The 25,824-nt window shown below is 39.1% G+C and overlaps 1 protein-coding gene across 1 annotated transcript; it reads right to left on the bottom strand.

Moving 5' to 3' along the window:
• Positions 1 to 140: 140 nt before the first annotated feature.
• cfap65 (cilia and flagella associated protein 65) lies at positions 141 to 25,480 on the bottom strand. The gene is made up of 35 exons (XM_041807770.1): positions 25,430 to 25,480; positions 23,119 to 23,201; positions 20,676 to 20,893; positions 20,490 to 20,592; positions 19,218 to 19,384; positions 18,793 to 19,001; positions 16,780 to 16,916; positions 16,477 to 16,702; positions 16,074 to 16,342; positions 15,787 to 15,981; positions 14,676 to 14,914; positions 14,428 to 14,584; positions 13,698 to 13,826; positions 12,132 to 12,383; positions 11,889 to 12,028; positions 11,670 to 11,754; positions 11,439 to 11,585; positions 8,483 to 8,648; positions 8,150 to 8,278; positions 7,831 to 8,044; positions 7,065 to 7,193; positions 6,754 to 6,844; positions 6,582 to 6,667; positions 6,304 to 6,370; positions 6,046 to 6,156; positions 4,380 to 4,571; positions 4,085 to 4,243; positions 3,450 to 3,590; positions 3,167 to 3,283; positions 2,867 to 3,001; positions 2,725 to 2,775; positions 2,431 to 2,651; positions 1,232 to 1,363; positions 753 to 1,115; positions 141 to 659 (listed from the first exon to the last, which is right to left on the bottom strand). Exons 2-35 carry the CDS (start codon positions 23,197 to 23,199, stop codon positions 539 to 541), a joined length of 5,379 nt encoding a protein of 1,792 aa, XP_041663704.1. The 5' UTR covers positions 23,200 to 23,201; positions 25,430 to 25,480; the 3' UTR covers positions 141 to 538.
• Positions 25,481 to 25,824: the final 344 nt, after the last annotated feature.

Raw genomic sequence — 25,824 nt, 5'->3', positions numbered from 1 at the left:
GAGTCTTGCAAGGCACAAATATGAGGCTACAAAAAAAATGCTGCTGTGCTGAAGGTTTCCAAGAGCACCGTGACCTTTAAAAATTCTCATATGGAAGAAGTTTGGCACAACCAGGACTCTTGTGAGAGCTTGTCCCCTGGCAAATCTGAGGGATCAGGAGCAAAAAGTAAGAAAAGTGACCAAGAACCAGATGGTCACTCTGACTGAACTCCAGAGATCCTGTGTTGAGATGGGATATAGTTCTAGAAGGACAACCATCACTGCAGAGCTCCAGCAACCTTGGCTTATGGCAGATACCTCAGTGAAAAATGTATGAAAACCCACTTGGCATTGATTTGGATTTTGTTGCAAAAGTGAAGGGGGTCTGAACACTTTCTGAATGCACTGTATGACTTTTGCCTAATTTTCTTTAGGGTTTGTAAAAAGTGTTACTTCATTCACTTGAACAGATGTCTTAACTCAAAATGAAATGTACATTTAGTTTTAATGCTTTTATTTGATGTGTTAAGATGTACAATAAACTGCTTCACATCATGACTCAGACTGGTGATCGATTTACAGGAAATAAAAGACACTGAGAATGCGGCCTGCTGGAAGTTTCTGTTGGCTCTTTTCTGTTTTCTCTCTCCTCTTCAACCGTTGCTTTTGAAGTCATGTTCCTAATGCAGACACAATATGTTAGAGTATGTTATTTACTGCTTCCATACTTGCAAAGCATATCATAGATTTGTGTACAATGTGTGAGTCTCTACCTGGGAGAAACAGGTGGCAGGGTAGCATTTCGTGGATGTACTGTAAGGATGAGCTCTCCTCGGACCGCTTCCACCATCAGGGTCTGGAGGGTGTCCAGCAGAACTCCTTCACTTACGTCAGCAGACACATGGGACATGTGCAGTGCATTGTCTATTTCAGGCTTTTTTTCTAATCCTCTTGCAGTCTCCTGACTGTCCACCAGGTTGTACTGTTCTTTTTGCACAACCTTTGTCTGAGGCTGGGATACAGTCTGAGATGGAGAAGAAGGGGGTTGGCAAGTTTCTTGAAGCTTCAGGTATGTAACGGGCCTGGATACCATGGTTAGCAGGGACTTTGTGAAGGCTGAATCATCAAGAATGTCCCTAAAAATTGACAGATGGTAAATAAAAAGCATACATTCTGGTGGTTTGCTGGTCAAAGTTTAGGGCACATCATTAAATATTTTACTGTATGTTTGTGGGTGACTGTTGAGTATTACCTGAGTACAGAGTTGAGGACTTGCATGGAAATGTCCATTACCAGGCTGTGTGTCATTGAAGGCAGCAAAGGAGGGGAAGATGTGCTTGCAGAGGATGTTCCAGGTGTCTGAGGTAGGATCAACTGGTGGCATCTAAGGGAGAAATCAGATGCTTGTTTTTGGCTTCTATGTGTAGAATTTAGATCAGACTTCCAAATAAGAAGGGGTGATAACACATCTCCTGAACACTTAATATTTGCAAACTTTACTGAGTGCATTCAGAAAATATTCGGACACCCCTCACTTTTTCAGTTTTTTCATGTTGCAGCCCAATGATATAGTCAAAAAATGCTTTTTATTGTCATTAATATACTGAGGATTGCAAAGATACTCCACGTGAAAGCCAAGCAGGCTTTCAGGTGTTTCTCACTGAGGAGAGCCTTCCGTTTAGCCACTCTGCCTTTAAGCCTAGATCAGTGGAGGGCTGTGGGGATGTTTATCTATCTGGAACTTTGTTCCATCTCCACACAGGATCTCTGGAGCTCAGTCAGAGCAATCATCTGGTTCTTGGTCACCTCTCTTACTCAGGCCATTCTCCCAGATTGCTCAGTTTTGCTTGGTGACCTGCAGAGTCCTGGTTGTGTCAAAATGCTTCCATTTGAAAATAATAGAGGCCACTGAGTTCTTGGAAACCTTCGGTGCAGCAGTGAGCTCTTCAGGCAGTTCCTTTGACCTCATGGCTTGTTTTTTTCTCTCTAATATGCATTTTCAGCTGTGAGGCCTTCTATAGAGAGGTGTGTGCCTCTAAAAATCAGGTCCAATCAATTGAATTTAGTACAAGTGGACTCAATCAAGGTGTGGAAATGATCAAGAGAAATGGGAGTTACCTGAGCTGAATTTGGAGAATTATTGCAAAGAGTCTGAATACCTATGGCAATGTGATATTTCATTTTTCTTATTATATAAAAAAAATTTATTATTATTATTAAAAAAATACAAAAATGTCTAACATTCTGTTTACACTTTCACATGATAAGGTAATGAGAGTAGATTCTAATTTAGAATAATTTTTTGTCTGTTGTATCCAGCAGCAACATAACAAACTTGAAAAAAGAGATGGGAGTCTGAATGTTTTCTGAATGCATGTATATGTACACAAGGACAGTTAAAAGATCAATTTTTCTTTGATGCTAAATCAGAAACGTAAAAGATTTTTTAACCTGTAATGCTCATTGAATTGATCAGGGAAGTGTGTGATGTAGTCCTGAAGCCCATGTGAGTGTGCTGTGATGCCCAGATGCAGCAGAGCTGGTTGGGGGGGTTTAGGGCGCCTCCATATTTTGTTTTTTTCTCGTTGTGCCCGTCGTTCAGCTCTTGTTATCTTGGTACAAATAGTTCCCACTGCTTCGTAACTTGTCCTGGGACTAATAGGAGGAAGAGTCTGGGTGGGAAAGAATGAGAGATTAAAAAGAAAGCCTGGCTTTGAGGACTCGTGTTTGTGTTTTTAAAACCACCTTGTATTTCCTGAATAGTGGTGCTTTTCTTACTGGTGCTGGTTCAGGTTCCTTCAAAAAGACAAGGCATTAATACAGTGAGAAAGACATTTTTACATGACAGAAAGATAATATTCATGTAATATGGGGAGTAAGAAAATACCTCATCTATCAATACTTTTTGGCTTTCTGCACAGTTTTTGTCTGTGATGGTGAATTCAACTTGCTGTCTCTCTTTTTCTTCCTCCCAGTGCTGCAAAGCATCTTCATACTGAGTTAGTTCTGCTTCCCTAGTAACCTAGAAAAAGAGAAAGCCATGGATATCATACTGCATATGCAGAGCGTTACATTTCTAACCACACATCTATCAAATAAGGGGCAAAAATGTTCAGTGAAAATTCAAACATGTTGTAAATATCAGGAGCCAATTAGCTGTAAATATACAGTAGAAATGCTCCAGTACCTGACACATGACATCAAGCTGATAATCAGCGGGGTAGTCAGAAGAAGTAAAGGTAAGAAAACAAAGGGCAGTCTCCTGTGGATGCAGAATGCCTCGCTCTGGATCTATCATTACGACCTTACATAACAGAAAAACAGACACAAACACTATCAGCGGGATTTAATAACACTTCAATATTAAGTTCTGAATTCAGATGAAGCACAGACAAAAGAAAAGTCTAGGAAAACCCTGAAAGAACTAGTGCACATAAAACTTTGCTCTCAGTGTACCAGAAAACCAGTACCTGCTGGTTGCTTCGCTGGATGTCCCATGTGTAGTGGGCGGTGTCTGTGTGAGAGACATTGGTCAGGTAGAGGACTTTTGAGGATCTTGAGCACACAGGAATGTCACCCAGAGAGACGCTGTCCTCAGGTAGGAACACCACCTTCATGTCCACCGAAACACAGAACATGATGAGAGTAGGGATGCATGTTAATGGATTTTTTCAGATATCCGATATTTACAAATTAATTTTAGCCGTACCAATATCGACACTGATATTCAAATGTAGTTCAGACTGCTAACGTCAGTCTTTAAAACACTCAATTTAAAGTTGTAGGATGAAAAAAATAAATGTCAACTCTTAAAACACATTTTTAAGTTTAAGGAATGATCAGTAATAAAGAACAGACTTCCGCTGGTGTAGGTCTGTTGGTCCAGCCTAAAACTCTCCTAACGTAGTTGTTCGTACAGCCGTTGTTTACAGCTGATATAGGCGCTTTTTTCATAGCCAAAATTTTTGTTAGAAACATCTGAAGAAATTTTCATATCTGTGGATATGTTAATTCACTTTTTAAGCCATTATCTGCAATAACAATGTCATACAGATAAAAAAATTTTCCACATTTAATTATAATCTGTCAAGACAACTGCAATTACCTGTTCTGGGGAAGGCAGCCTCTGAACACAGGATTCAGATATTCTACAATCACTGCAGTTAAATTGTTTTGTGGGGCACATTGAAGGTGAATTTAACCCACATCCCTCAAACGTCACCAGTGTGGAGTCTCCATGTTGGACATGAATCTGAATATCCATCTGACAATATATAAAAACAGCCAAGACTTTAAACCATACAGATTGGATATTTATGCACCTTGCTTAAGCCATATAAACTAGCTATTGCAGTATATTCCTCTTAAAGAACTTGAGTTGTTTCAAGGCAGTAACTTACATGGTATGTCTTAGCCTCTAATGGAGAGAATATCCAGTCCAGCATGGTTGTCTCTCCAGGGGGGATTTCACCCTCTGGATTTAGGCAGGACAGCACTGGATGGTTAAAGTTGTCCACCTGTAGCTGAGATAACTGAGAGCTGTCCACCTTATAACAGACTGATACTGCACCGCCATTGTGTAATTCATACCCCTGCAGGAAAAACAAAGACACGCATTTAAAGTTGCATAGGGTGTAGAGTTAGAAGTAAACCATATAGACAAAAGTATTTGGTCAGACCTGTTGATTATTGAATTCAGGTGTTTCAATCATGCCTTTTGATGTATAAAATCAAGCACCTGGCTATGCAATCTCCATTTGCAAACATTTGTGATACAAAATGTGCTGTTCTGAAGATCTCAGTGACTTCAAGGGTGGTACTGTGGTGGAAGCCACCTTTGCAATAAGACAGTTGGTGAAATGTCATCTCTGCTGGATATTCCACAGTCAACTGTAAGTAATATTATTAAAAAGTGAAAGCATTTAGGAAACACAGCAACTCAGCAATGAAGCAGAAGACCACGTAAAATTACAGAGGGGAGAATGACTGCTTAGGCACATGGTGCGTCACCAAGTATGCTGATTCCATAGCTGAAGAGTTCTGAACTTCCACTGGCATTAATGTAATTACAAAAACTGTACAGCAGGAGCTTTATGGAATGGTTTTCCATGGCCGAGCAGCTGCATGCAAGGCCTCACATCACCACAATCTAATGCCAAGTTTCAGATGGAGTGGTGGAAAGCACACCAAGACTGGACCTCTGTCTGGCAGTCAGATGAGTGAGTCTGGGTTAGGCAGTTTCCAGGAGAATGTCCCCTACCTGACTGCACTGTGCTGACTGTGACGTTTGGTGGAGGGGGGTAATGATATGGGGCTGTTTTTCAAGGTTTTGACTTGGCCTCTCATCTCCAGTGAAGAGCAAGCTTAACACTTCAGCATACCAAGATATTTTGGACAATATTGTGCTTCCAACTTTGTGGCAACAGTTTGGGGAAGGCCCTTCTCTATTCCAACATGACTGCCCCACTACACAAAGCAAGGACTATAAAGACATGGTTTGATGAATTCAGTGAGTATGAACGGAACTGGCCCATGCAGAACCATGACCTCATCCCCATCAGGCACCTTTAGAACAAACTGGAACAGAGAATGTGAGCCAGGACCTTCTCGTCCAATATCATTGCCTGACATCATAAATGCTCTACAGATTGAATGGGTACAAATTCCCACAGAAACACTTCAGAATCTTGTGGAAAGCTTGCTAAGAAGAGTGGAGGCTGTTAAAACAACAAATGGGGGACCAACTCCATATTAAAGTTCATGTATTTGAAAGCAATGTCAGCACAGTCCATGTTGGTGTAAAGGTCCGGCAGCCAGATACTTTTGTCCATGTAGTGTAGCTTAGACAGGAGGACATTCTTGTTTTCTAAGCAAAAGACTGTCACATTTATTTATTACAGTTCAAACTTTTCTCTCTAAGATGAACCAACACCAGGAGAAATCTGCAGAGGTTTTTTTTAAGTGTTTATGACTGATTTTAAGAATGATTTATTATTAATTGAATTAAAGTATGTTCAAGCTACCTGTGAGTCCTAATAGTATTTACATCAGTAAAAACAAACACACCTGCCTCGGAGGATTACAGTCCCCGATTGTTACAGAATCAAAGACATGACGCTTGGAGACAAAATGGAGATATGGGATGTCTGGTTCCACTGTCACCCCCTGAAAGTTCAACTGAACCATAACACAAAAAGATCAAGTTAATTTAAAAATAACATACAAAGTAGTTAATAATGTCTTACAAATTTACAGTTTTTCTCTTCTACATAAAAAACTTTAAGGTGACTTGAATTTTGATTTTCATAAAAAGTTCATCCTCACCAAGATTTCTCTGCCGTATGAAATTTTGAACACGACAGGAAACCGATCAATTCCAGTGAAGACATGGCTGTGAGGACAAAACCGAGAGAACTCAGGTATCATGTTAGTGAAAGTGAATGGCTCTAAGAGATGATTTCTGATATAAAGACTAAATCTGACCAATTTCCCTTCCATTTCTTATTAACTGAATAAATACATATGGCTGAACACACACTCATTCCATGTAGCTTTAATCCTTACCAATATTAGCACTCTTTTGACTGACACTTGTGTCTCACCTATAGCTGAAGCACACTGCCCTCTGCTGGCCAGGAAGCAGAGATCCAGAGCGGGGAGAAACACTGAATAGACGGTTCTCTTTAACCTGCAGGTACAATGAAAACATCTATGCTCTGTGTGTGTACATTTTTGAAGGAATAAGATTTTAAAACATCTGAATATACACCTTACCTTCATCTGGTATAGGTCAGTGCTGCTGAACTCTCCTGTCTCAGCCCAGTACTCTATATCTATCTGTTGATCCTCTGGGAACAAGAATGCCCTAATTTTAAAGGGAAAAATCAATAAAACAAGGATTTTTAGAAAATAAGCGAGTAGAAAAATATTTGAAATAGTCTCTGGAGCTTTATAGAGACATGAAGCTTGAATGTATATTAAAAATCATACACCTTAAATTTAACTATTTCTTTTAAAATATGAATAGAATACTAAATGCAACATTTGCTGACTTGTATTGTTTATTTTTACAGTTGTTTTCTTACCATTCTACAGGGAGGGATCCCGGGTTATAAAACATTAGCATAAAAGTCGAGGGGTCTGAATCCAGGGGGGCAGCACTGAAATTGAAATCCAACATTGTTGTGGTAAAGGTGGAAGGAGAGGGGCGAAAACTAGAAAGAGAAAGAGAATGTAAGGATATACATGTACCACATTTTCACATTATACTATATGCAAGTATTATCAAGTTCTCTTCTGTTTTATTTAAATAAATTCAAGATCTTTAACAGTAGTCAACCAACAATTTTATATGCCACTAAATAATTTTTCCTTTTCAGAATGTAACATTAAGTACAGCAGTGGCTCCCAGCATTAAAAAAAAAAAAAAGAAATTGAATTTTGGTTTCTTGTAATTTTTAAAAATTTTACAGTGTTAGAAATTTACAGTTCTAAAAACCTTACAATTTTGAGGTTCTAGTGCCAAAATTGAAACTTTTTAAACTTCAAAATTTCCAGTTTTTCTTTTTCATTTCTGACTTTTTAAACTGAAATTCTGAGTTTTATTTCTCGTAACTATATGACTTTGGAATTTTAATTTCTTTTCCAAAAATTTCGTCTTGTTTGCACAAAAATGAACCGATTCTTCTTATTTTATCACCTTCAGGCTGACTCTGATATATTATGTTTCTAATCATGGTTTTGAAAAAAATATATTTGTACATCTAATTCAGCGCAGACAGGGTCCTGCACCTCCCCTAGGGGTGCCAGAACCACTGGAGTACAGTATTTCAGTTCGGTTTTGTCCCTAACCTGTGCCTGGTGGGGGTTTTGTAGGTGACTTCTGCAGCTGAGGGGTTGGAAATCAGATGCTCATTGAGGCTGTCCAGTGAGAAAAGTTTCCACAGGTGCACCTTCCTGAGTCTCGCTGCACTGCCACTGCTGGACACATCAGTCACCTGCAGAGTGGGGTATACACCCTTGGCTAGCACTTCACATACTGCTTGTGGAGGGCACAAAACATTTCCTGGGAACAGAGACAGAGAAATATAAAAAAGGAAGGAGAATAGTTACTAAATCATGCCATAAAAACTAAAGAATACTTTTGGGTTTGTAGAGGTTTTGTGTTTACCACTGGCATTCAGTGTCTGGTAGCTGATGATCCACTGGTACTGGGCTCGTCTGTGTGGTCTGACGGTAAACTGAAGAAGCATTGTTGAGTTTGAGGCAATCGTCCCCCTCTCACAGTCCAGTTTCAGGGCTAATAGGGCCAAAGACGAAATAATAAGTCTACTATAATTGTTCAGAGTCTGAGGCAGCAGTCTTTCTGTTACCCCCATAGGCTTCACAGTGAGTACTCCTTGTCCAACTTACTAACTTACAGTTTACATGTAGATTTGCAAAGTAAACTACTAATTAGCACGCACGTTTATAACATGACTAAAAGAAAGAACTTAAAGAGTACCTTTTGGCACAGACTGGGGGTCATGGATAGGTTCCTCATCCAGAAGAGTCTGCTGTACTGAGAGACAAAAAGAAACAGGGCAGGGGCTTCTGTTCACTAGAGGAACCTCAAATGAGCGATATCCTCCAACCAGAATCTCTCCAACATCCAGAACGTCTTTCTCTGCCTAGGGAAACAGCAAACATGTGTACACAGATTAGCTTAGACTTAGTGCTTAAAATAAAGGTTGCAGTGAATTTTCTTGAAAACTGACATGCTATTACAGTCCTTTTGCAAATGACACAATCTGTGCTTATAGGGTTAACAGTCAATTGCAAGGGCACTGTTATGGGCATTTGCAATAAAAATCCGTCAGAAGTCTAAATTTACTGCTATACGTGAGTAAAAGTAATATTAAAGGCCGAAAATACAACATACTCTGTGTAACCTACATTTTCACAGCAAAAACCGAAGTTTGGGTATTTCAGAGTTAACCAGTTTGGTGTTGGTTTAACTCCCAAAGTGTAATTTAACTCTGCTCTGATGGAAATGGCCTTCAGTGTTGGAGTCATCTGACAGTGCTGGGTGGAGTTTCCCCATCATGCCCTTCAGGGAAGTGTTTAGACTTGTTTTACATGCATTTAGATGTGTTTACATGTTTGTTGTTGTACAGTGATCACCACTGGGATTCTTTTGCTCATATTTCTGATCTATTGTTTTTTTTTTAATCTTAGACTCTCGTGCACCATGAGCGAAGGTATCCACCTTGTTAGTAAGTTCCCATCTATGGAAATGGGTAAAGCAGAGGTATAAGTGATGGGCTGTCCTTCATCAAGGGTGTAGCCACATCATTTTGTTTCAAAGGATGCTCCCCTGTGCCATGGGTATTCAACACGAGGTGATGATCTCATCACAGAATAAAAACTGTGGTGTTATGTGTCAAGAATTGATGATGTAGACATTTTAAAGTAATAACCAAAAAGAAAGGAAATAACACATAATTGAGTCAAAAGTATACTTAAACATGGGATGAAAATAACTCTGTGAGTGTTAAAAAAAAATACTGCTATAAGAGAGTTAGAATATTTTCAAACTTCCCAAAGTAATGTAACTCAGAACCTGTCATAATTATATAAACTTGGGGAATGTGTGAAAATAAACACTGGGAATTGATTTAACACTGACAAATTTGCTGTGTAAACTAACTTTTGCTAGTGCAAGAAGAGTCCATTTTAGCACCAAAAAAGAGTCCATAATGACAATAAGTGTTACACTACCAACACTACCTCCAAAAAGAGTTAAATCGACACTCTTTGGTGTGGACCCATGTAGACACTGTAAAAGTGTCAGTATTAACAGTGTTAATTTGACTGCATAGATTTTGCTGTTTTCCCTCTGTGTTGGAGACTTAGACTTAGGTATTACGGCCACATTTTCACACAACCTGAACTTGATTCCTGTTTGTTATCTTAAAAAATCTGCTTTTTGGATAGCAAACACAATGGTTTTATTAAACAAAAGAAAAGTGAAACAAAACGGTGCTTTCCCATATATCTACCCTTTAAAACCTGTGTATTCATTTCATTAATAAATGAGAAAAAAAGGGAATGCACATCTTACAATTTTCAAATATCATGCAGGCCTAATTATAAAAGAGGGGAAAGAAACATTCCTTTTGTTTTTCCTCTTGTATTTTTCACAACACACTATATAATGCAGGAAGAAAAGATAAGTTAATGTCAGTTTTTGCCATTATTGTGCCACCACATGCACGCAAGAGTCACACAAAAATATTTCTCCATACTTTCACAGTAGCTTTTCTTTCTCCCTGACTGACTACTTTAAAGTATGTTATAACTTTGTACTGCCAATTCCTACATGGGAAAATGATCTAAACTGAGGAAACCAGAAAAATTATTTTTGTTTCACCACTTCTGCCCTGATCACAAACTGAAAATTCAAAGGCACTGAAACTCTGTTGGTACATGCGACATTTTAATGAGACACTAAACTAAGTGGTCAAGGCGTTGGGATGCTTTAAGATGGACTTGAGCTTGTATAGCGCTTCTCTAGTCATCTGAGTGCTCAAAGCTCTTTTACACCACAGGTCACACCTACTCATTCATACCCTATCACTCCATTCACTCCACATTCACGCACTGATGGCAGAGTTGAGAAAAAAATAGTGGGAGCAAATAGAGGTTAAGTGTCTTGCCCAAGAATACGTGACTGCAGGAGCTGGGGATCGAACCCGCAACCGACTCTACTGAACCACAGGCGTCCTTTTCAAGCAAAAGATCACTCCTTTTTTTGTGAAGAAACAGCTCTTACAGTTGCTCTTAATAACTTTCTCCGTTTGTGAGCGTCCTCTAAGTAAATGGCTTTATTTGAAAGTCACTGACAGTTGTGCTAAATATGCCAGTGCTATTTTGTCACTTTCTGTTACTTCTATTGCTACAAAATACACCTCCAACATAATAATCAACCAAAAAGCTTTGTAGCCTGATGTAAACACAGGCGTAATATTGCTACATCCACCGTCCACTGGAGTGAGCAAAAGGTCTATATTACTTGTTAAAACCTCCCATTTAATTACTCTTAGACAACTTACATTAGCGTTTGCCCAATTCCTTGCTAATAATACTCTTTAATTATATCTGACCTTGTAATAGGAAAAGCATTAATTCCTAGCGAATTACATTTTTAGATAGTAGACATTAGTTTAAATTACACACATTACATTAGACTTAACGGTTACTTAGAAACTTTCTCAATTCATAGATTAAATATTACCCCATATATTACAATCAAATGGGTTATCAAAGGTGTTGTTCTAACTTTGTTTCATTGGATGTTTCAAAACTAATGCCTTCAAAGTTTCTGATCGATAGAAAAGTAAATTAAACTTATGTACGTAATTGTATTGTTAGCAAAGCACAATGCAGCATTGTAACAGCCTTATAAACATGAGTCTAACCTTTATGAAGCCTTTAGCGCCCACTCCCACCACTTTAAGGTCCAGATGAGATTTGTTTGATCCAGGTGTCTGGATCGGCCAGAAGGTGAGAGCAGGTTTGAGAGTGTATGCTTTCTCTTCCAGTGGGCTGAAGGACCAGATCTGAACCTGCAATGTCAACCAGTCACTTTGTAATTCAGTAATCCAATCTTTGGTAGCAAATATTAATGTATTATTTTGTTAGTCTCTTACCAAGCTTTCATTGGGCTGCAGTTCACCAGCATCTGGTTCAACAGAGAGAAGCTCCTGGTCCTGCTCTGGAATGCTCCATTTGAATCTATCAAAACCAATCAAAGGAAGTCAATTGTACATCAGACAAATGAAGTTAGCATGATGCATGTATGTCTATAATGCAAAGAGCAAACTGTGAAGTAATACAATCCAGCAGTTACAAACAATCTGCTGACTGACTGTAGAGGAAGGCAGCTGAGATTTCTGATGTGGTGAGAGCGCTGAGTCCTTGAGCCCACTGCTGTCGGCTGAAAATATAAAGAGCCATCTCCTTCCAAAGACACACACGGCTTTTCTACCACACTAGAAACTGCCAATTCCTGCAGGACACAACATCAGACATGCAGTCTGAAAACCCTTGAAAAACAGTGTAGTGAGTCCAACTGCTCTGAGCAATTCATTCCTGTGAAGTGTATAAAGTACCTTTGTGTGATTTGATGCATTAAGCTGTAGATGTAAACTGAATCCTTGTCTGGGGCTGTCTTCTGTTGGAGTTGCCCTGAGGGTGAGGATTTGGTGATTCCAAGGCTGGATCAATCCGCAACTGGGAACTATTGATACAGATTCTGTCCAACCAGGGTCTGAGCTACGGTCCATAGAGAAAGTGAGGGGCAGGTCTCCACTGTTCTGGAGAAGCACTGTCCGATAGGAGAGAACATTCAGGGCTGGGAATATCTAGAAAGAACAAAATAGTAGTTACCAGAGTATTTCCTCCTACCAAACAGTGGTGTCAAAATGTCTGTATTGTGGTTTTAGGGGATATTTTACTCTGACAAGGTCTTGAATCTTTTCTAAGGAGGAAAGACATACAGACTTATAAACCATTTAATTTGTTTAGTATCTTAAGTTTTTAAAAATATAGATAAAGGGAGAATCAAAGGAGATACATAAAAATAGAAATAAGGTTCTGGTTAAGGGCTGCATGGCAGCGCAGGGGTTAGCGCTGTTGCCTCACAACAAGAAGGTTGCTGGTTTGCTTCCTGGTCAGGGCCTTTCTGCATGGAGTTTGCATGTTCTCCCCATGCATGTGTGGGTTCTCTCCGGGTACTCCGGCTTCCTCCCACCAACAAAGACATGCTCGTTAGGCTGATCGATCACTCTAAATTGGCCATAGGTGTGAGTGTGAGCATGCCTGGTTGTCTGTCTCTATGTGTCAGCCCTGTGATTGACTTGGGGATGTAACCTGCCTCTCGCCCAATGACAGCTGGGATAGGCTTCAGCAACCCAGCGACCACCTAACAGGGAAAGTTGTACAGATAATGGACTGATGGGGCGCAGGTGGCTCCATGTGCGTGGACGGCCCGGGTTCGAATCCGGCCTGAGGCCCTTTAACCATGTCTCTCCCCCGCTCTTGTCCCTGTTTCCAACTCTATCCACTGTCCTCATCTATCAAATAAAGGCACAAAGATGCTCGAAAATAAATCTTAAAAAAAAAAAAAAAAAAGAAAAGAAAATGGATGAATGGATGGTCTTAGCTAGTTCTTAGCTAGTTCAGGGTCAAAGTTGATAAAAATAGAAGAGAAAATGAGGATTTTACAGCTGTTATTATCAGGAAAAGACCAAGCGTTTTCAGACTGGAGACTCCACCGGAGTCCATGGACCTTTATGGATGTCATCAAGTTTTTTTTTACTAAATATTTGACTGGATTTAAATTGTAGGGACTCTCTGATGCAGATGGTGGAATATTACGATCAGGAGAGTACAGGAGGCCATCTAATGGTGAGCTGTGTCATTTTTATGGTTATGTGTTTGTTTTAGCCTGACAAATGCTTTAATTTTGGCCCCTGCAGTGGTTTTCTCCTAGAATGGTTACCATGGTCAGAATCCTGAGAATCACATCTTTCCGGTGGTGTGTAACATGTGGTATGCTTATAAACAGTAATTCTGTAAATAACTGAATAGTTGAAAAAAATCTGCCAGTCCGCTAGTAGGCCCTTGAATATTCAAGGGACTAACATAAAAACAACATTCTCATGCGTGTTTCTCACCACTCTAGGGGGCTTCAGTGAGCAACATGGGATGAAATGCTGGGTGCCTGGCTGAAAGGAGTGGCCTATGACTCTGACAGTCACTGACCAGGGTGGGCACAGCAGTTGTCCCTCCAAGTAATGACTTTCCTGTAGAAATACAAAGTGTAAGATCAACAAGGCAGGAGACATCAACAACATACCTAAACCAAACTTCAAATGTGCCAATAAAAAGCATTCACCCTCTTGGATGTTTTAGCCTTTTATTGATTTCATGAAATCAAACATGGTAAATATAATATGGCTTTAAACAAACAAAAAAAAACTGAAATTCTCTTTATTGTCAGAAAGTATTTCTACAAAGTAATGACCATTAAACAATGATATGTAAGGTAAAATAAGTGAGTGCATAAATATTAATCTCCTTTAAAATGACTGACCTGATTCAACAGAAGTTCAACCAAGTTCTAGTAGTCTCATAATTAGTCTGGAAGATCCTTTCACAGGGTAATCAGTATTTCTGGCTACCATTACACCATTAAGACAAAAGAACACTCCAAGCAACTCAGAGAAGATGTCATTGAAAAGTGTAAGATAGGGGATGGTTACAAAAACACATTTCCAAGGCATTAAACAACAAAAGCCAAGTTATATCAACCATTATTAATTCATAAAATCAATAAAAGGGCAAAACATTCAAGGGGGTGAATAGTTTTTAGACATTTTAAAATGTTTTTAGAGAAACCGTTACCTTGTTGTATGCAAAGCACTCTAGTTGTGCTTCATGCAGAGTATAGAGAAGCTTAGGGTCAAAATTCACTCTAAATGAAGTGGATTTTAGAGGAGCCAGGTCACATAAGGAGGGGGAGACGGAGAATGGAGAGTCTTGGGCCAGCGTCCACACCAGACTAGAGCAGAATGGCATTAAAAAATGAGAGCAAGAATAAAAACAAGCCAGATTCCAGCTAAGTGCTGTAGTGATCATTCAATGAGGTGTACCTGAGTTTCCCTCTGGTGTGGTTGGTGATGGACACTGACTGAGAGGAGGTATATGAAGTACTAAAAGAGGATGATACTTTGTGATTAAACAACAGCTTAGTGGGCACCACAGATACGTGGGGAGGTTTTAAAGAAGAACTGGAAGAGACGGGATCCACACCCCCAAAACAGGACAGGAAATATTCATCCATGGGAGTTCTTGACAAAACACCATCACTGTCTGGTCTCTGATGTGACTGCTGGGGTATGACAAAGAAGAAACAAGGTGAAATGGACAACATTTAGCCTATGCTGTATTAATCACCTCCAAAATTTGTGACAGAATGTTAACTAAGAAATATTATAGGCCAGTACTTCCAAAAGTGGGTGCCAGGTACTGAGAGATCATTTAAGGCAAATAAAAAACATAAGCATACATTTTTAAACTGATATCACATTTCGAATTATCATAAAATACTTGATTACTTTTGTTTATTCTCAGAACTAACAAACACAGCCAAAAGATTCAAGTACATATCACCATTTTTAACACTAATTTTGTCTGATGTACAGAAGTGGTGTCACAATTTACAGTACTGTGAAAAAGTATTTTCCCCCTTCCTGATTTTTCTTTCTAGATGTGGATAGTGAAATTGAAGTCAGCTCTCCAGCACATGTAGTTTCATGACAAAAATACGGTGGGATTACTTTTAGGTAGGTTTGGTTGTATTTTTTCTTCTTAATAAATGAAATCATCATATAAAAAGTGCATTTTGTATTTATTCTGATTATCTTTGTCTAATATTTAATTTTTGTTGATGTTCCGAAATATTTTATTGTGACTAATATGGAAAAAATAACAAGTTAGAAAGGAGGCAAATAATTTTTCACGGCAACTGTAGCTGGTGTTAAATTAATTTTGTGACTCTCCATCGAACATAATGCCACTCGCTTCTTTCTAATAATAATTCATCAGTGCCTTCAGAAATATAAGGAAAAATACTAGGAAAAAGTCTAATGTTATGGTTGTAAAAGGTTTTTAGTAGATTTTTAGGTTTTAAAGTGGGCTGTGTCATGCTTAAATTTGTCTGTTAGTACTCTTGTGATCGTTGATCTCTGTTTGACGTCTTACATCATTCAGGGGGCTGAGCACTCCTTCTTGGCCCAAGTGCACGTTGTCATCTTGCTGAATGGCACTAAAAGGGTCAGTTTGGTCCTGTCTGCGGTTCCAGTTGAGCTTGTACAGGACCAAGTGTTCAGGTTTTAGCACAGCAGGTTTCTGAAGCTCTGAGTGACAAGTTCCAATCAGGTCAAGAAACACAGGTTCCTGCAGAAAAGATCAGATAGTGATGATGATAGTCTTAGAAAGTGTTGATGTGTGCTCTGTGACTGAGTGTGCATCATCAAATTGGCAACTACCTTGTGCAATATGAGACATGCAACTCTTCTGTGGTGTGCAAAAGGCTGTGTGGGCTTATAAGCTGCCTTCAGGGTGAGATAGCTGTGTGGGAGGACAGTGCCGCATGCTGGTTGGATGCTGAACACACTGTGCCCACTACAGTCAAGGTCCCATTGGTAGATTGCCTCAGTAGGTGAAGAATTAAAAAGTTCCAGTGTCAGTACAACTTTTTCTCCTTCCTCAACACAGCCAAAGTCCAACACAGAAGAGGACAAGGACACTTCAGGACCTATTCAAAAAAAAAAAAACAAATATGCAAGTCTGAAGACTTTAGTTTTAGTTTTGCAAAGGTGAGTGAGGTTGAGGAATAAGGAAGCAAAATTAAGTATTTGAAGCCTATATGCCCTCATTTCTGTCCCTTACCTTTGGAGTTTCCAGTGAGTTTCAGTAAAGTTTCACAGAGTGCTCCATCACATTTGAGAGCTAAGTACTCAACAGAGACAACATCAGCCATAGTAGGAGTATAGGTGACTGTGACCTGACATGATCCACCAGGTGAAAGCTCCCCACTCATCTGATCATAGCTGAATTCTGACCCTAACAAAGGCACGTCATCGGACAGCAGTGAAAGATGGAAAGATGCATGGACCTGAGTGAGAGGGGCAAAGGACAGATAAGAGGCAGAGCCATATTTGTGAGTGTGTTTGAATTAGATGTATTACTTACAGGGGAGGGGTTGAAAATTTCAAAGATTTTCTGCAAACTTCGGCCGATTGCCACGGATCCAAAGGGCAGTTTTGGACCACCCTGATCTTTGTCATCAGTGTTATCTGGAGTTCTCAGCTGAAGATATGGATACTTTGCTACAAGATGAAGAGGAGGCAGGGTAAGACAGAGAATTTTCATCCCTATTTACCCCTCTTATTTTAACCAAGTATCTAAAAAAAAGGCTGCCATATGGTTTGATCCATAATACAAAGGAGTGTCATCATTTTATAAAAAAAGAAATTATGGTTTTAATAAAATGGGACATGGATCTTTGCTTGAAGTTTCAGTTACATGTAGTCAGGCCTGAGATCAGCTGGATAATACTGAGGTTCCATCAGATATTTTCTCCAAATTCTTTCTCTTATATTGTTTTTGTTTTTAATTTTATAGACACCGATGACATAAAAACAAGCTCTTGAGCTGAGAAAAAAGTTGTTTTTCTAGATTTGGAAGCAGACCATCCCCATCTACCTACAACAACTATTTTTGGAATCCCCTTGGTGTGAACAAAAGTAACTGTGCACTATGGGTGGTAATTTGCATATACAGGTACATCTTAAAAACAAAGAATACCATAATAGAGTTTATTTTTTCCTGTAACCTAATTGAAAAGGTTTCGCTTACATATATTCTATGTCGATTTTCTGGGCTGTGGCTTGCTCACATTTGGATGGCCTTGATGACTATGGTTTAGAAAAATTTTAAAAATCCCTATCTCAGAATAATTGAATATGGTGTTAAAGTCCAATTTCTTTGTAAGTTGTGAGCTGTTTTTCTCTCACTGTGGTTTAGAAAGCATAACCACAATCATGATGAAGACTTTTGACTTGATTATGGTCTAGAGGAAAATCTTTGACACCCTTCGCAAGCAGGGTAAGCCACAGAGGCTCATTGCTGAAATGACAGGCTGCTTTCAAAGTGCTGTAAAAAGTGCTGTCAAAGCATATTCATGGAAAGTTGGCTGGAAGGAAAAAGTGTAGTAAGAAAAGGAGCACAAGCAACAGGGATGAGCTCGGCCTTCAGAGGACTGTCAAACAAAGCAGATTCAAGAACTTAGGGGAGCTTCACAAAGTGTGGACTTAGGCTAGAGGAAGTGGATCAAGTGACTTGTCTGGGCTAAAGGAGATCTGGACCATTGCTTAGTGGTCCAAAGTCTTGTTTTCAGATGGAAGTAAATGTAGCATTTCATATGTAAATCAAGGCTCCAGAGTCTGGAGGAAGATCTGAGCAGCACAGAATCCCAGTTGCTTGAAGTCCAATATTTTGGGTTTCTGTCAGCACTGTCAGCCGTCTGCCAAGAGATTTTAAAAACCTTCATTCTGCCATCTGCTGAGAAGCTTTATGGAGATACTGATTTCCATTTCCAGCAGGATTTACCACAATGCAGCCAAAACTACCAGAAACTGGTTTGCTGACCGTGGTATTACTGTGTTTGATTGGCCAGCCAACTGGCCTGACCTGAACCTCATAGAGAATTCTGGGTAATCAACAAGAGGATGAGAAACACCAGACTCAACAATACAGACAAGCTGAAGGCAGCTATCAGAGCGACCTGGGCTTCATAACACCCAACAGGGCCACAGGCCGACTGGCTCCATGCCACGTCACATTGATGCAGTCATTCATGCAAAAGGAGCCCGTACCAAGCACTGAGTGCATACTTTCAGATAGGTTTCCAGAAGATTGGCAATTCTGAAGTGTAAATCCTTTTTTTTTTCAATTCAAACATTTAGAGAAAGCAGATTTTTGTGAGCCGTAATCATCAAGATTAAAACAAAATGAGTCTTGAAATATTTCACTGTATGAGTGATAAACCTAAAATAAATGGAAGTTCTACTTTTTGAAATACAGGGGGAAATGAACTTTTTCATGACATTCTCATTTTTTGAGCTGCACCTGTGGTATGTTGTTAAAGTTGTTAAGTTTATGTATTAACCTTTCAAACCCTTATCAGAACATGTCCTGTAATACCTAGTCCTTGGAGGATCACAATGCAACAGCTTTCTGTCTGATCCTCTTCTTCTCCAAACCTGCAGTAAGCCTGTTGTTGGTACACTTGTGCCTCTTGTGGTTGGAAAACTACAGTGATCTGACACTCCTGGCCTGGCTTCATCATGCCTTGTTCAGGGCTCAGGTGGAATGGTGCAGCACACTCCCACTGGAAGTATGTCTGGAGTTTGCTACATTAAAATGAAATACACAACAAATAAAGACAGAAGAAAGAGAAATAGAGAGCAGGATTAATTAGCAACAGAAAAAAATGCTCCTTGCTCCGGAGCACATGTACACATTCGACTTGAACACACTGTGAAATATCGAGCACACTGGTGAATATCCTAATTCACTCTCAGGTTATTCAACAACTCTATACATTATTCTAAAACAGATTCATGTACCTAACATTCCTGAGCAGGAAGGTGGTATGTGCAGAGTTTCGAACAGCAGAGAGCGGCAGCAGCACAGAGTCGGGCACCTCCAGGGCAGGACAGGGAATGGTGGCACGGAGGTGTACTCGGAAGCTGCCATCATTACAATAAAACTCAAGGCAGTCTTCATACTCACACTGTCAACAGCAGTTTGACAGATAAACACAGGAAACATATGTTAAATGGGAAAAGTAAAGATCATGCAACATTCATCTAAACTTTTGATAAAAAATAAATAAATAAATACATATTGGAAGCACTTCATTTGAGGGGACTCTAATTATCTGGTTATTTTACAGCACTAAGTTGCAATTAGCTAGTAATTTCTCAAGAATAAAGTGGTAATTACCTGGTAATAAAGGTGGCATTTTATCAAGTATTAACCCGGTAATATTAAGAAAGCATTTACCTAGTAAAAATGCATTAACTATCAAGTAATTCCTCATAATATTGTGGAAATCTCTGGTGAGTAGATGGCCTTTTACCCTAAACCTTGTAATACTGTAATAATGCATGTTCTCTCTGTGCATGCGTGGGTTCCCCACCGCCAAAAAACATGCTGGTCAGGTTAATTGGTGACTCTAAATTGACCATAGGTGTGAATGTGAGCATGCCTGGTTGTCTGCTTCTACTTTTCAGCCCTGTGTTTGACTGGCGACTAGTCCAGAGTGTACCCAGCCTCTCGCCCAGTGACAGCTGGGATAGGCTCCAGCCCCCTGTGACCCCCAACACGAAAAGCTATACTTCCTTAATATTACATCACCATATTTACGGGATGGATGGATGGATGGATGGATGAACGGACAGACAGAGGGATATTTTATTAAACTCAACTTGGTACAAGTTAATCATCTTATTCTTGAGTAATTACTGTTTATCACTTATTATTATAAAATTACTAGGTAATTAGGCCCCCCTAAAATAAAGTATTACCACAACATTTTATCTTTGTACAGCAGCTATTTATAGTTGTTACTGTGCTGTGAATTATTAGCACAACATACTCTGCTCAGAGAAGAGTAAAGAGTCATAAAAATTCCTTAACATTGCAGTTTGACAATTATTGATCAAAGATTGATTAGTTAATGCTTAAAGTCTTCCAAAAATAGATGTAAGGAAGTTTATTAAGGGATCCAATATAGCTACTGGGCAAAAAAAAAAGTTTCTTCCAGCAGTGCAAAAAATAGGGATGTTGACTTATGTGTCTAAAAGGGTGGATCGGAGCATATATAGAAGAACAACCCTCTGGAGTGGTTTAAAGGTGACTGGCACTGAGAAAGATGTCCCTGGGCTGAGGAAAATGGTCTGGGGTATCAAGGTGGTGAAAAACTTGGACACAGGAGGTCTGTGAGGGGATAAAGATAGGACACTTGTGAGTTTTCATTTAATCTATTTGTGTATTCAAATGTGCATGTGTGTTTGTAAGACCTGACATGTAGCTTTTGCAGCTTGCTGTGTATATTCTTTAAGACTACTGTCTTGGTAAACTCTTTCTGCAGGCACCAGTCCTCCCAGATAAGCTCTGTCTTCACCTCTAGGCCTAAGAAGCAGCTTTTTTGGCTAGAGACTTTTCGGTGATGATTTCCAGCCAGCTGTTGTTGGATAATCCCAGTATCCTGCTGGGTAGGATGTTGCAGAAACTGCGCCTGGAGAAACACAGATTTAATGACTTTTCAACAGGCTTAGCTAAACACAGTATTAGACAACAGCTTATGCTCAATGACTAATATTTGAAGCCAAACAAGTTTTGATTAAAAATTTCTCTTTTTCTGAGATATAGTATGATCCAGTGTACAGAGGGGGAAAGCCTCAAATTCCTCAAATTACTGTAATTGAATAGCTTTTTTGTGTACTTGTACCTTTTTGAGTACTCTAAATCAGGCGTTTTACTTTTACTTAACAATATTATAGAGAAAGTATTGTGCTCAATTACATTTTAAAAAGTATTAAGTAATAAATATAAAAAATAAAAGTCAAAACAGTAAGGTTCTAGCGTTCTGTCAACATGAGAGCGAATTAGTCCACATCACATCCATAAACAGTGATTACATTTAACTTTATTATGAAGGTGTGACTTAACCTGAACAAACTGTTTGGAGATAATGTTGTTAGTGACATTAAAAATATATATTTTACGACACAACTCCTCAGTATCCACTCAGCACTTTAACACATAGGTCTATTAACATGATCATATACAGTTGAAACCAGAAGTTTACATACACTATATAAAAAGGCACATAAACTTTTTTTTCTCACCGTCTAACATTAAATCAGATTAAACTTTTCCTGTTTTTGGTCAATTAGGATTACCAAAATTATTTCTATTTGCTAAATGCCAGAATAATGAGAGAGATCATTTTTAGACAACTTTTTATTATTTTCTTGAGAGTCAGAAGTTTACATATATTTCATTGGTATTTGGTAGCATTGCCTTTAAACTGTATGACTTGGGTCAAACGTTTTGGATATGCTTCCACAAGCTTCTCACAATAGTTTGCAGGAATTTTGGCCGATTCCTCCTGGCAGAACTGGTGTAACTGAGCCAAGTTTGTAGGCCGCCTTGCTCGCACATGCCTTTTCAGCTCTGCCCATAAATTTTCAATGGGATTGAGATCAGGGCTTTGTGATGGCCACTCCAAAACATTGACTTTGTTATCCTGAAGCCACTTTGTAAGCAGTTTGGCAGTATGCTTAGGGTCATTGTCCATTTGGAAAACCCATTTGCACCCAAGCTTTAACTTCCTGGCTGATGTCTTGAGATGTTGCTTCAGTATTTCCACATAATGTTCTTTCCTCATGATGCCATCTATTTTGTGAAGTGCACCAGTCCCTCCTGCAGCAAAACAACCCCACAACATGATGCTGCCACCCCCATGTTTCACAGTTGGGATGGTGTTCTCAGGCTTGCAAGCTTCCCCCTTTTTTCTCCAAATGTAACGATGGTCATTATCGCCAAAAAGTTCAATTTTAGTTTCGTCAGACCACAGAACATGTCTCCAAAAATTAAGGTCTTTTTCCCTGTGTGCATTTGCAAACTGTAATCTGGCTTTTTTATGTTTCCTTTGGAGTAATGGCTTCTTCCTGGGAGAGAGGCCTTTCAGCCCATGTGGGTACAGGACTCGTTTGACTGTTGATAATGACACACTCTTACCAGCTTCAGCCAGCATCTTCACAAGGTCTTTTGCTTTTGTTCTTGGGTTGAGATGCACTTTTCGGACCAAAGCACGTTCATCTCTGGGACACAGAACCCGTCTCCTTCCTGAGCGGTATGATGGCTGGACATTCCCATGGTGTTTATACTTGCGTATAATTGTTTGAACAGATGAACGTGGCACCTTCAGGCATCTGGAAATTGCACCCAAGGATGAACCAGACTTGTGCAAGTCCACAATTCTCTTCCTGATATCTTGGCTGATTTCTTTTGATTTTCCCATGATGTTACACAAAGAAGCAGTGTGTTTCAGGTGTGCCTTAAAATACATCCACAGGTGTGCCTCTGATTAACTCAAATGTTGTCAATAAACCTATCAGAGGCTTCCAAAGACATGACATCATCATCTGGGCTTTCCCAAATTGTTTAAAGGCATAGTAATCTTAGTGTATGTAAACTTCTGACTCTCAAGAAAATAATAAAAAAATGTCTAAAAAAATCATTTTCTCATTATTCTGGCATTTAGCAAATAGAAATAATTTTGGTAATCCTAATTGACCAAAAACAGGAAAAGTTTAATCTGATTTAATGTTAGACGGTGAGAAAAAAAAAGTTTATGTGCCTTTTTATATAGTGTATGTAAACTTCTGGTTTCAACTGTACATGAGAAAACCAGCCAGAATAATGTAAGGGTATTTTTTATATTATTTTAGTTACTTCGTTCTTCCTCCCAGCACTGGTAGGCTCCCATCTCGCTCGAGAACCCAGCTGTTCCGGACCCCGAGCCTCAGCTAACATAACTGGAAAAAGGACAGGAAATCAAGTATTTAGCCTATAAAGAGTATTAGAAAAATTATATTTATAGCAGTCTGTTGTGAACCGTGGTTTTGATTTGTAATTTCACAAAACTCACTTATTTAAACTGCAGCCCCCCTTTTGTTAGCTCTAACACAGACTGTTCAAAAGGCTAACAACGACAATATTTAAGCTATCGGCTAACAGGTAAAGGTGTGGGTCAATGACCCTTTAAAAAACAGCATTTACAGGAAACTGTTCGTCTCCAACAAGCGCATCCTTACCTCCTTCCACATGCCAAACTCTTAAGCCTTAGACAGTATTTCTGTCATATCATTCGCGGAAATTCCACTTCAGGACAGTGAGAAGTTTGTTAGCTTGGCGTTACCAAGGCAACAAGCAGTCGTTTGTTTCCATGCGTTTCCGCTTAGTAATTACGGCAGCCGCGTAGGGAACAAAAGCTTTTAATGAATACCTGGGTGTAGTTATGTGCAAAGAGAGAGAGAGAGAGAGAGAGAGAGAGAGAGAAATGAGAACTCTGGTTATAAATTCCATTCTTGATAATATTAAAAATAAGTTTAATGTGTGGTTGATAAGAGACCTGCCCTCATACAGTAGCAGGGCTGCCAACTTTACAGAAAAGTTAGGAGTGAGATTTTACAGAGAACTGCATGCGCAGAGCTTGCCAAATTCTTTTTGGAGTGTGCCAGCACATACAGCTGTTTATTTATTCATTTATTAATTTATTTAGCTTATCTAATTTTAAAAAATTTCAAAACAACAACCTAACACAAAGATAGCATGGCACAGGGCAGAGCGTGGCTCGTTTTGTGCATAATGTATTACTTTGTTGAATGAAGAGGGGAGTCTGAGACAAACTTCCTTTTTGACTTGTTTATTAGCTAAAACCCTTGTTCTAGTGCAGGGTACACACAGGTATACAGAGTAAACCCATTAATGACTTTTAAGTCTCTAGTATACTTCTTAATCCCTTCTAATGCCATCATGCAGATTTTTGCTGCATTTTGTTTCTAGGACTCCTTGGTTGTTCTGGTGAGAATTTAAAGGTAGGTCAGTCACAGGTCAAATAAAGTGGGTCACACCTTGTAGTCCTATGGGAAATATAGCAATGGAAACAGAACTGGCGGTGCTACATTCTATCAGCTTGATTCCCTCATCAGAATTTCACATTGACCCTTACTCCTCAAAGTCAAGCAGCAGAAGTTGCATGAGCAGTTAGCACAAACTGTTTATCCTTTGCTGGATTTCTACACTCATTACAAATATATGGTAAATCAAGAGCATGTCCACTTCTGCGTGCACCACTACACCGCAGTCTTGAACTAACACAAGGGTTGAAATGTTCTCCCAAAAGCAACAAACTGATTTAAATGAACAAATGATGAATTAAATAAATATCACAAAATTACTGTCTCCAAATAATTCATTAAAAATATAACTGAATTATTAGCTAGGCAATTTTCTAAGACTTAAGCTTACAAATAACACGCCCTTACCTAATAAAGTAATATATATTTCTTTAACTATAACGTTTACAGGAATCAACCTAATATCAAAGTAAAGCTGGCTTTCTTCAGTGATGTAAACTAAACAAAGATGGAACATGTCATATCTGTCTGCTTAAAAACCTTCACTCTTGTGGAGTAATTAGCTCAAGTAAAATGCTGAAGCAGCCTCAAGAACTCTGTTGGGGCTCATACACCAACATCTTAAACTTGCCAGGATTTATCTACAAAAGTGAAGCAGTGTAAAGTTCCAGAGGTTTTAGTATTGGCATCATCTTTGCCATTTCATATTACTCAGAAACCAGACTGTAAAACTTTTTGAATGCATTCATTTTTGACTGTATGATCCCTCTCCATACGTCTCTACCTCTATATTTAAAAACATAAATAAATCAGGTGTTTGCTTGTTTTTCTGTCAAAAGAAAACTAACAAAGCCTATTAGGCTTGACTCCACATGGAGCAGATTTATATCAAATTCTGTAAACGGTACAAAATAATTCAGTGTGAGAAACAGAAAGCGTACAAATACCAATAAAGATCCCATAAAAGACAAATAATCTAAACTAGTGGATTGCATGTCAACTATTGTTTGGTAATAGGGTTGGTTTAAGGGTCTGGTTAACAAACTGTTCTCTCCTCTGACATTCAGCACAGTTTTGATCCTCATGGTTTAACAGACAGTCTGGATCTTTATGGTTTAACAGACCTCTTACTAGTTCTGTTCTCTCTGACAGAAAATGGCAGATATGGTGAATGGTTCAGGTTCCAAGTGTATAGTCTTGATGATCCTCCTCCTCCCTTCACTTTAGAAACAAGAAAAAGAAAACAGACATACTCATTCACTTTCCATCATTAAAACTAAAACCAACAAACAGACTGACCTTGCAAAGCAGATGGATATGCCCATTTCCTTGTTTTTCACAGGCAAATCCATCTTGTTAAGCTCCCATCTGAACCATCTGGGCCCAGTTAGAAAGTGACAGGACCAATCAGCAACAAGGGGCAGTACTTTCAGGCACAGCAGAGTCGTGACGTAAACAAGCAGCAGCAAGAGGCCGGTTCAATTATGGTGGAAGAGCTTAGCGTGGATGCTGCTAAAGC

This window comes from Cheilinus undulatus, linkage group 15, assembly GCF_018320785.1.
Source record: "Cheilinus undulatus linkage group 15, ASM1832078v1, whole genome shotgun sequence".
NCBI classification, from domain to species: Eukaryota; Metazoa; Chordata; class Actinopteri; order Labriformes; family Labridae; genus Cheilinus; species Cheilinus undulatus.
This window is presented reverse-complemented; position numbering and strand designations above follow the sequence as displayed.